The sequence below is a fragment of the Neoarius graeffei genome, chromosome 7 (genome assembly GCF_027579695.1).
Source record: "Neoarius graeffei isolate fNeoGra1 chromosome 7, fNeoGra1.pri, whole genome shotgun sequence".
NCBI classification, from domain to species: Eukaryota; Metazoa; Chordata; class Actinopteri; order Siluriformes; family Ariidae; genus Neoarius; species Neoarius graeffei.
In genome coordinates this window covers 18511587-18523658 of record NC_083575.1, presented here as the reverse complement: position 1 = coordinate 18523658, position 12072 = coordinate 18511587, and the positions used below count along the sequence as shown (strand labels likewise).

The following is a 12072-nucleotide window of genomic DNA, read 5'->3' as shown; positions in this document are numbered from 1 at the left end:
CTACCAAAGAACAGCACGACTCGGCTCGCTTCAGCCCTGCTTAGCCCCTAAAACTCGCACGGTTTTGGAGTAGGGCTGAAGCAAGCCAAAGCGAGCCGAGTGGGGCTAGGGGCGTGAGCAGACACTCCCCTGTGCACTGATTGGTGAGGAGGAGTGTCCTCACATGCCCACACACGCCCCGCGAGCACGCTGGGATCTGTAAACACCGTAAACCCGGAAGAAGAATAATTACGAATTACGAGAATTCTGAAGCCTTATGCGCCTCGCCTCATCTATACGCTCTTGCCAGTATCTGTTGGCGTTGTCGGTGACAACAAGCCACAGAACCAAGACCAGCAACACTAACGACTCCATGTCCTCCATGTTTATTGTTTACTATTCGGGGCGTGAGACTACCGCTTAAAAGCTCACTGATGTCACTGTTTGCGCTGCTTAACGAAATCACGTGACGTCCACCCACTTTCGCTAACTCCACCCAATGTGTCCACCCACTTCCAGCCAGCACGGTTCAGCGCGGTTGTAGTCGAAATGCAACTCCAACAGCCCTGCTCAGCCCGACTCAGCACGGCACGGCTCAGCCCAACTCAGCCGCGTTTGTAGTGGAAAAGCGGCATTAGTCAGCTAGGATAGGCTTCAGCTTGCCTGCGACCCAGTACAGGATAAGCGGTTACAGATGATGGATGGATGGATAGTATAACATAATGCTTATTAAAGCTTCTTTTACCTATTGGCACTGATGACATCTTCGCCATATGTTTAATACTGTTTATTCACCAAATTTCCTTCATGGAGCCATATGTGACTCCATACAAGCTTTCATAATTGCAAGGGTACTGCATCATCATAACACTTTAAGTGCAGTCATGTCTATTTACAAATTGTTATATAGAATTGTGAGTTGTTATAATGCATTTTAAATACTTTATAAACATTTATGAATTTGTGTGAATAATGTTTATGAATACTGCGTTCAAGTGTTACCATTAGCCTCTAAAAGAAAATATTGTAGTCGTGGGAGTCAAACTGTGTCATTTTAGCCAGTGACACTCTGAATGCACATTAGCACAAAGACTTTATATATATATATATATATATATATATATATATATATATATATATATATATATAAAATAAACTAAGCTGTGAAAGAATCATTAGTGAGAAGACGCTTTATCAAGAGCTGAAAACATCTAGAAAAAGTTGCTGATTCATTTGCAGTTATACGTCTATTAGCAATTTTATCCCCCGCTGGCTGAAAGGCCCAAAGGGGAATTATGTCATGGCGATGTCTGTCCGTCCATCTGTCTGTCCCAGGAAGGATGCTCACCTTCTGAAATCAACTCCTCTCACAATTTTTGGAGGAATTTCACAAAACTCAGCAAAAGCCATTGTTATATGTCAGTAGTACACATATTGTTAATTTGTTCAATTTGGTCGCATTTTACCAGAGTTGTGGCCCTTGATTAAAGCAAGACACCCTTTCGATTTCATAAAATCAGTGAAATTTAGTTCCCTCTGAAATTTGGTCATTGTGATATATGTTTATTTCTGTAATATCTTTAAAAAAAAACAGGCCATTCTGTGGCTGGGAAGTTATTTATTTTGAGGGGATTCCCTAGCAAATCATGTGCATGAAATCGCATGCTTTGCGCAGTCAAAGTGTGCGCATGCGCAAAGTCCAGTGTGCGCATGCGCAAGTTTTCATTGACCAGGCACTGACCCAGTTATGTCATTTTGCCGCAAGACGAGGAGCTAATAACATTCGCATTGCAAGTACTCAAGTTGTGACAGAAAATATGATGGAGCCAATGGATCCTACACATCAAATGCTGGTTAGTATGTTTCTCCCTATCATAAATATTGTAATTAGTGAATAACATGCTGCAATTAGCCCAAATATGTATCTTTTTGAGGCAAACTTGAGCCTGGTCACTCATCTTGTTGAAGTCTGTTTTTCATTGAGCGTATTCTAGCCAATATTCATTAGTCATAACGAAAATTATGTATTGATTTCACAACCTAAATATTATTCCTGTGCATTAGATAGTTTACATAGAAGGTCCTTTTTTATCATTGCGATGGTGAAGACCGCTGAGCGAAAATGTGTGTAGTTAGACTATACACCTATATTGCACAACTTATGGTGAACAACCTCTCGATTCACTATCATGCTGTGCAGTTTATTTCGTTGAGCAGGACAGTATACGGTTCTTTTTCAGTGTGGCAGCGGGGGCATGGTCAAGCACTGGTTTGTGAATGGAGCACGAGACTGGTGTGTGTGTATATGCAGGCGCGCGTGCAGTGAGAGGACCTCTTCCCCGGGCTGAAATCATGTCGGTACAGTGGCATACAGTTTATTTTGAAACTGCTGAAAAGCGTGTTAAGTGACTGAAAAACTAAAAACGAAAGTGACATTGATCCCGCCTGCCTGTTACATTCATCTTTTTGATTTTTGTTTGCTCATGTTTTTGCCAAACACAGTGATCAGAAGTAATAGTTTTGGGAATACAAACCCTCCTCTATCTTTGTAATGCCACTAATAGACTTTCCTAAACTCGTCTTTAGTATAACCTCGTGAATTTCCTGTATAACCCACCAGTTTCAGACATGAGCCAGAGGAGAGAAAAAAATCTCTAAAGTTTGATTGAAGGAGCGATCGGAGAGATATATATGTACACACACATATATGTATGTGTGTGTATATATATGTGTGTATGTGCATATAAAATATCCGATAGCTGATATTTATTAGTTTGGTCCTGCGTTTCCTTTCCTTCGCAATACAGGGCCTTTTCTTCTCACGTCCCGTTACTGTAGTCGGTCTTCTGTGTTTCATATGCACACTCACGTGCTTCACTGTTCTCTCAGGTTGCAAATTTGTATCCCACAATGCGTTGCAAACGGGGAAACCCCCCACATCATGCATGACGTGGTATTTTGGTCACGGCGAGGCAAGAAAAAAATGTCAAAGAATTTAGGGCCACGGGGCTCTAAATTAATTAATTGTTCTTTTAGGAAAAAAGTAATAAAATTGGAAGTCTGTGATTCGGATTCAGTAGCTTTCGGTCCACTAAAAAAAAAAAAGAACTGGGTGTCAAGGAAAATTCTTTTTATGGCCTAAATTTGAGAAATCTGAAAGGGAGTCTAGCTTTAACAACCTTGTACTTTCACAATTTCATGACGGTGTGCTTGCCTTCTGACATCAACTCCACTCACAATTTTTGGACAAATTTCTCAAAGCTTGGCAAAAGGCCTTGTTATATGATGGTAATAGGCATATTGTGATTTAATTTTGTTTGTGAAAATTTTACCAGAGTTTTTGACACAACTTGTACTTTGACAATTTCATGAGGGTGTACATTCTTCTGAATTCAACTCCTCTCACTGTTTGTGGAGGAATTTCACCAAACTTGGCAAAAGGCTTTGTTATATGACAGTTATATGCATATTGCAATTTCGTTTAATTTGGGCAAATTTTACCAGAGTTATGCCCTTGATTATTAACAAATTTGTACTTTGGCAATTTCATCAAGGTGTGCTTGCTTTCTGAAATCTACTTCCCTCACAAGTTTTATCCTCCGCTGGCTGAAAGGCCCGAAAGGGGATTATGTCGTTTCATGAATTTCATGAAACTTGACAGGATTCTTTGTTATACAGTGGTGCTTGAAAGTTTGTGAACCCTTTAGAATTTTCTATATTTCTGCATAAATATGACCTAAAACATCAGATTTTCACACAAGTCCTAAAAGTAGATAAAGAGAACCCAGTTAAACAAATGAGACAAAAATATTACACATGGTCATTTGTTTATTGAGGGAAATGATCCAATATTGCATATCTGTGAGTGGCAAAAGTATGTGAACCTCTAGGATTAGCAGTTAATTTGAAGGTGAAATTAGAGACAAGTGTTTTCAATCAATGGGATGACAATCAGGTGTGAGTGGGCACCCTGTTTTATTTAAAGAACAGGGATCTATCAAAGTCTGATCTTCACAACACATGTTTGTGGAAGTGTATCATGACATGAACAAAGGAGATTTCTGAGGACCTCAGAAAAAGTGTTGTTGACGCTCATCAGGCTGGAAAAGGTTACAAAACCATCTCTAAAGAGTTTGGACTCCACCAGTCCACAGTCAGACAGATTGTGTACAAATGGAGGAAAGTCAAGACCATTGTTACCCTCCCCAGGAGTGGTCGACCAACAAAGATCACTCCAAGAGCAAGGCGTGTAATAGTCGGCGAGGTCACAAAGGACCCCAGGGTAACTTCTAAGCAACTGAAGGCCTCTCTCACATTGGCTAATGTTAATGTTCATGAGTCCACCATCAGGAGAACACTGAACAACAATGGTGTGCATGGCAGGGTTGCAAGGAGAAAGCCACTGCTTTCCAAAAAGAACATTGCTGCTCGTCTGCAGTTTGTTAAAGATCACGTGGACAAGCCAGAAGGCTATTGGAAAAATGTTTTGTGGACAGATGAGACCAAAATAGAACTTTTTGGTTTAAATGAGAAGCGTTATGTTTGGAGAAAGGAAAACACTGCATTCCAGCATAAGAACCTTATCCCATCTGTGAAACATGGTGGTGGTAGTATCATGGTTTGGGCCTGTTTTGCTGCATCTGGGCCAGGATGGCTTGCCATCATTGATGGAACAATGAATTCTGAATTATACCAGCGAATTCTAAAGGAAAATGTCAGGACATTTGTCCATGAACTAAATCTCAAGAGAAGGTGGGTCATGCAGCAAGACAACAACCTTAACCACACAAGTCGTTCTACCAAAGAATGCTTAAAGAAGAAGAAAGTTAATGCTTTGGAATGGTCAAGTCAAAGTCCTGACCTTAATCCAATCGAAATGTTGTGAAAAGACCTGAAGCGAGCAGTTCATGTGAGGAAACCCACCAACATCCCAGAGTTGAAGCTGTTCTATACGGAGGAATGGGCTAAAATTCCTCCAAGCCGGTGTGCAGGACTGATCAACAGTTACCAGAAACGTTTAGTTGCAGTTATTGCTGCACAAGGGGGTCACACCAGATACTGAAAGCAAAGGTTCACATACTTTTGCCACTCACAATTATGTAATATTGGATCATTTTCCTCAATAACTAAATGACCAAGTATAATATTTTTGTCTCATTTGTTTAACTGGGTTCTCTTTATCTACTTTTATTACTTGTGTGAAAATCTGATGATGTTTTAGGTCATATTTATGCAGAAATATAGAAAATTCTAAAGGGTTCACAAACTTTCAAGCACCACTGTATGTCGGTAATATGCATGTTGCAATTTTGTTCAGTTCAGTCGCACTTTACCAGAGTTATGGCATAGTCGCCAGCGGGGGATATTGTACTCTCAGAGCACTCTTGTTACTCTTGTATGAGGGCCATGATTTCTCATGGCAACACATGCTTATATTTAGAATTCATGATTTTGCATGCGTGCAAACATAACTCAGACAGTGTTCAGTGTGCTAGCTGAACCTCACTGAAGTCAGTTAGATGGAATGCTTATTTATCAATCAAATGTCCACAAAATGGCATGGAACTCTATTTGTTGAATAAATTTTAATGAAGCTGGAACACTATGATTTAACACAAAAAATCATGACAATAAATAAATATCCTGTGAAAAAAGAAAACGCAAGTAATATCTAATATGTATATATTTACTGATAATAAAAAAATCACCACCCAAGTATCTATCAAATCTTTGGGAAACTCCTTTATGAAGGTTTGAATGGATGGATTATAAACATAATATTTCAACTGTGCTGTAATCAGAAGGGGTGAGTATAATTTTATTTTGATTGAAAGAGGTCACTGAATCCTGACCTATAGTGCTCCAAATTTTCTCCTTTCCCTAGAAGAACATCTGTCAGGGTCCACTCAGGACCCTCAGCAGCACCACGGAAGCAGTGCCGAGTCCCACAGTAGTATGCAGGACATCTTGCCAGCTGTTCAGAAAGCTCTGCTTCTACATCTGAATCAAAATCAACAGGACTCTGACTCTCTCAGAACTGAGGGACAGGACTCCACACCACTCAGCAGAGACAAAGGTGAGGAAGGAAATACACTGTGTATATGCCTGTGTTTGTTTACATATATAATCTGAGCATGCATTGTATTCTTTGTTTCAGATGAAACCACAAATTGGTATTCCAGTGATGATGAGGATGTCAGCAGTGTAACAGCCATCTTAAAGACACTAAAAAAGCAGAATGAAATGCTACAGACACAACAGTCCCAACAGGCTATGCTTCAACTGTCTGGCATGCCTGCAACTCCCTTGATTGACCCCAGACTTTACAAAGAAAGGGCTCTGGTTGACCATCGACAGCATGTTTCAGACACCAGAAGAGAAGCCGAAGGTGTAATGGACCCCAGATTAGCCCGAGATACCCACAAGGCTAAGCCTATAGAGCCTATGAACTCCAAGGCAGGTCCTCACCACCACCCCCACACTAGCTCCTCTGTGACTCAGAAGCCTTCTGCTGGGGAGGAGGATGAGGAGGGAGAGCGTGAGCTGAGGGAGCGAGCTGCCCTAATCCCACTTGATCCTAGTCCTGGAGCTATGCTACGTGACCCTCGCTGCCAAATCAAACAGTTTAGTCACATCCGGGTGGACATCCTCCTTCAGCGGCCAGCCTTCTCTCAGAGTGTTGTGTGGGCACCTGAGGATCTCATTCCACTGCTGATTCCCAAGCAGGAACCCTCTATTAATCTTCCTCTGCCACCCCTCATTGCAGATGCCCAGATGAACCGCAACCTCTCCACCTCTTCATGCCATCTATCCTCTGGTCTTACTCCTCCAGACCCACGCCTAGCAGCTGCCCGCCTAAGAGATGATGTGGATGCGCTAGGTATTCCCCATGGCAGGACTCTGCAGCCTCGACTTAAACCTGAGAAACCAACAGATCCCCGGACTCCTAAAGCTGGTGAGGCCAGGATAAATCGGTCTGGGAGCCTAGACTCGAAGCTACCTGTCAAGAGAGAAGGTTCCTCTGTTGCAGGGGTTTCAGATCCAAGATTACAGCGAGGTGGGTTTCGTCAGTCTGCCACTTCCACTAGGCCTGAATCAGAGAAGCTGCCTCCATATGCCCCTCGCTTGGCATCTTCCACAGGTAGTGGATTGGAAAGCCCCATCACACTACTTGAGGGCATTAGCTTGTATGATCCACGTAATCACACCTTACTTTTGCCAAAACGGGAGCCAGAGGAGCCCCTGAAAAATGCAGGCATCTTAAAGCCGACAGTGAAATGTGAGAGTCTTCCACTGCCACAGGTGCCTTCACCAGTGGTGACTGAAAAGAAGAGTGAAGATTTATATGAAGTCTCAGAAAACCAGACCAATGATTCTCAGGCAGGCCAGATCATGTCTATAGCAGTGGCAGCTCCTTCTTGCTCCTCTGTGCATGCAGCAGCACCTGCCATGCACAATCTACCAATCCAGCAACTACCAGGGCTCATACGCCCAGCTTACACAGACAGCCGACAGAACAGACCTACTGGACAGGCTACTGGAGCCCAAGAGGAAGAACTAGATAATGACAAAGAAGTGGAAAAGAAGGACAGGCCATTAAGGGATGTATTTAAGACCTTTGACCCCACAGCCTCACCATTCTGTCAGTAAACACTCCTGTGTTGAGATCAATCAGTCTTTGTTAAGAATTCACACGTCACTGTATATATTTCATATTTATTTGTATTTGCTTTGTACATACACTTCACCATGTCACATGACCATGTTACATAAAGATTACCATCAGTCAAAATGTATTAGCATCAAGCATCAACTGACAAGTGCTCCTCAAATGGTCCATGAGTTTTACTCCGAAAAATGTGGTAAGTTAGATCATTTGCAAGTGTACAGCTATTAATAGATAGTGTTTTGAGGGGAAGTGTCACTGTGTGGTTAAAAATAATGTATAGAGGTACTTAAAATATAACAGTTAAATAGTTTTGATCTATGTATTACACAAAGGTGTAAAATTATGCTAAGACGTTTTATGAAGTAATACTGTGCTAAGCTTGTAATTATTTAAAAGTATATGTGAACATGTGCAAGTGTACTGCAACTAGATTAAGTTTCGATCATTTGTGATATTTTGTGCTGAAGAGACAACTCAAGCAAGAAAAATTAAAGACCAAAATTCAACCAGAGAATACTTTTTTCCTGTAAGGTGGAGTTTATGAAATATCATAGCACTTTATTTTACGGAAACGTTTCAATTAATGGTTTTATTGTTTTATGTGATTTTCCATATATTTGTACTGAATTGATTTGGTTACCTGTATGAGAAAGGACACTGAAATATTGTCTATCACATTGCTTTTATATTGTCTTAAATAAATTGCAAATGCTGTGACTTTTCACATAGATGTCCACCATAATCATCATTCTTTTTTCTATGTAGGGTATATTATATTATTCATTACTGAAGCTTTATTTATATCTTTCAAGCATGCTGAGGGGTGGTGCAAGGCTTGGTGTTGCATGGTGTAGTGTCTTGCGGAGACCCAGGTCATCTGTCTCAGGGTTCAGCTGTTCTTGTGTCCGGTGGATGAGGAGGTTCTTTTTCCACTGTATGCACAGAGAAGCTGCCTTTGCTGCTTCAGAATTTGGTTCAGGTTGTCTCAAGCCCTTTCATATTGAAAAGAGCATGCAAAGACATTTTATATTCACTTGGTAAGTTCAGTTCATACAACAGGAAATGCAAAATAATAGAAGTCATTATTGTTTTTAGTTTATTCAGTCTTATACACTCAGCTTTATGAGGAACCGATACACCTGCACATTAATGCAATTATCCAGTCAGCCGATCATGTGGAAGCAACGCAATGCACAAGCACGTCCAGGTCAAGAGCTTCAGTTAATGATCATCAGAATGGGGGTGGGGACAATGTGATCTCAGAGACCTTGTGGCATGGTTATTGGTGTCAGATGGGCTGCTTTGAGTATTTCTGAAACTGCTGATCTCTTGGGATTTTCAGGCACAGCAATCTCTAGGGTTTACCCAAAATGGTGCAAAAACGAAACAAACAGTTGATGCAGGTCACCTTGTTGATGAGAGAGGTCTTAGGCAAATAGCCAGATTGTTTTAAGCTGTTAGTAACTCTGTGGTATATCAAATAGCCACTCTTAACAGTTGTGGTGAGTGAAAAAACATAACGCATATGTCAAACCTTGAGATGGATGGGACAGGAATCTGAGGCTACATGGGGCACAGGTTCACCAAAACTAGACAGTTGCAGACTCCTGGTCATTTTCTAACTGCACAGTTTTGGTGAGCTGCTGTACTTACTGTAGTTTCAGATTCCTTTTCTTGTCTGACAAAAGTGGAACGCAGTGTGGTCTTCTACTATTGTAGCTCATCTTGACAAGGTTCAGCATGTTGCATGTCTGAGATGTTCACTACCATTGTAAAGATTACACCATAAGCAATGTCAAGTTTAATTAAAATTAGAAACGAAAGTTCACCTAGGCGGCACGGTGGTGTAGTGGTTAGCGCTGTCGCCTCACAACAAGAAGGTCCGGGTTCGAGCCCCGTGGCCGGCGAGGGCCTTTCTGTGTGGAGTTTGCATGTTCTCCTCGTGTCCGTGTGGGTTTCCTCTGGGTGCTCCGGTTTCCCCCACAGTCCAAAGACATGCAGGTTAGGTTAAATGGTGACTCTAAATTGACCGTACCGGTAGGTGTGAGTGTGAATGGTTGTCTATGTCTATGTGTCAGCCCTGTGATGACCTGGCGACTTGTCCAGGGTGTACCCCGCCTTTCGCCCGTAGTCAGCTGGGATAGGCTCCAGCTTGATAAAGCGGCTAGAGATAATGAGATGAGAAGTTCACCTACTTGTCTTAGAAATGTGAATAAACTCAACTTGAAGATAACCTTTGTTTCAACTCAAAAAGTTAAGCTAGACAAGTTATTTAACTAATGATGATCTGTTGTTTCGACTTGATACTCTGAGAACATCTACATTGTCCATTCAAGAAAACTCACTTTATCCTGTCATGAACATACAAGTCCTCACTATTTCAAATCAGACTTTCAAGTTAACTTCAACTGCATTCATATCAATTGTCATTTTTATTTAAGAGCACTAATTTTTAAAAAATTGTTTCTACTTAGATTTATTTCTTATCTTGATTAATAATGGCAAGTTTGGAGTTATCTTAAACCACACTGAATCACTTCTGAATCACAGCAAGTTCTCTGCATTTCTTCATCGCCACCACTCCTCCTCACACCTTCCCTTTTTCAACTTATTACAAACATGAATTAAATGAACACTGGCAACCCAGATAAAACTCACAAGTAGTCAAGACAATGGATTACTTTAAGTTTTGAAAACTTGTAAACTTAAATTCAATATCCAAAACTTGTCTTGACAATTGGAGTTAAAGAGAGTTCACATAACACAATAAGGCTATCATTTTTTTCCAGTGTAGACATTTGAGTAGCCTTCTTGTCAGTTTGAACCAGTCTGACCAATCTCCCCTGACTTCTCTCATCAGTAAGGCATTTCTGCCAACAGAACTGCTGCTCACTGGATATTAAATGTGTAATATCTCAGGAGATCACATTCTGAAATACTCAAACCAGCCCATCTAGAAACAACAACCATGCCACAGTGAAAGTCACTTTCCCCCATTCTGACTTTTAATTCAATTTTTTTTCACTTCAATTCAATTTTATTTGTATTGCACTTTTAACAATGGAAATACAACCCCGATTCCAGAAAAGTTGGGACAAAGTACAAATTGTAAATAAAAACGGAATGCAATGATGTGGAAGTTTCAAAATTACATATTTTATTCAGAATAGAACATAGATGACATATCAAATGTTTAAACTGAGAAAATGTACCATTTAAAGAGAAAAATTAGGTGATTTTAAATTTCATGACAACAACACATCTCAAAAAAGTTGGGACAAGGCCATGTTTACCACTGTGAGACATCCCCTTTTCTCTTTACAACAGTTGTAAACGTCTGGGGACTGAGGAGACAAGTTGCTCAAGTTTAGGGATAGGAATGTTAATCCATTCTTGTCTAATGTAGGATTCTAGTTGCTCAACTGTCTTAGGTCTTTTTTGTCGTATTTTCCGTTTTATGATGCGCCAAATGTTTTCAATGGGTGAAAGATCTGGACTGCAGGCTGGCCAGTTCAGTACCCGGACCCTTCTTCTACACAGCCATGGTGCTGTAATTGATGCAGTATGTGGTTTGGCATTGTCATGTTGGAAAATGCAAGGCCTTCCCTGGAAGAGACGTCGTCTGGATGGGAGCATATGTTGCTCTAGAACCTGGATATACCTTTCAGCATTGATGGTGTCTTTCCAGATGTGTAAGCTGCCCATGCCACACGCACTAATGCAACCCCATACCATCAGAGATGCAGGCTTCTGAACTGAGCGCTGAGAACAACTTGGGTCATCCTTCTCCTCTTTAGTCCAAATGACACAGCGTCCCTGATTTCCATAAAGAACTTCAAATTTTGATTCATCTGACCACAGAACAGTTTTCCACTTTGCCACAGTCCATTTTAAATGAGCCTTGGCCCAGAGAAGACGTCTGCGCTTCTGGATCGTGTTTAGATACGGCTTCTTCTTTGAACTATAGAGTTTTAGTTGGCAACGGCGGATGGCACGGTGAATTGTGTTCACAGATAATGTTCTCTGGAAATATTCCTGAGCCCATTTTGTGATTTCCAATACAGAAGCATGCCTGTATGTGATGCAGTGCCGTCTAAGGGCCCGAAGATCACGGGCACCCAGTATGGTTTTCCGGCCTTGACCCTTACGCACAGAGATTCTTCCAGATTCTCTGAATCTTTTAATGATGATATGCACTGTAGATGATGATATGTTCAAACTCTTTGCAATTTTACACTGTCGAACTCCTTTCTGATATTGCTCCACTATTTGTCGGCGCAGAATTAGGGGGATTGGTGATCCTCTTCCCATCTTTACTTCTGAGAGCCGCTGCCACTCCAAGATGCTCTTTTTATACCCAGTCATGTTAATGACCTATTGCCAATTGACCTAATGAGTTGCAATTCGGTCCTCCAGCTGTTCCT

The 12072-nt window shown here is 41.2% G+C and overlaps 1 protein-coding gene across 2 annotated transcripts in view; it reads left to right on the top strand.

Annotated features, from left to right (window-relative positions):
* Positions 1-8296, top strand: part of LOC132889151 (zinc finger CCCH domain-containing protein 6) — a 37783-nt gene extending 29487 nt beyond the window's left edge. For both annotated transcript variants that reach the window (XM_060925377.1, XM_060925378.1), the window contains exons 11-12: positions 5864-6055; positions 6137-8296. In XM_060925377.1, coding sequence (XP_060781360.1) covers positions 5864-6055; positions 6137-7629 — 1685 coding nt within the window. In that variant the 3' untranslated portion in view covers positions 7630-8296. The remainder of the gene's footprint in view (positions 1-5863; positions 6056-6136) is intronic.
* Positions 8297-12072: the final 3776 nt, after the last annotated feature.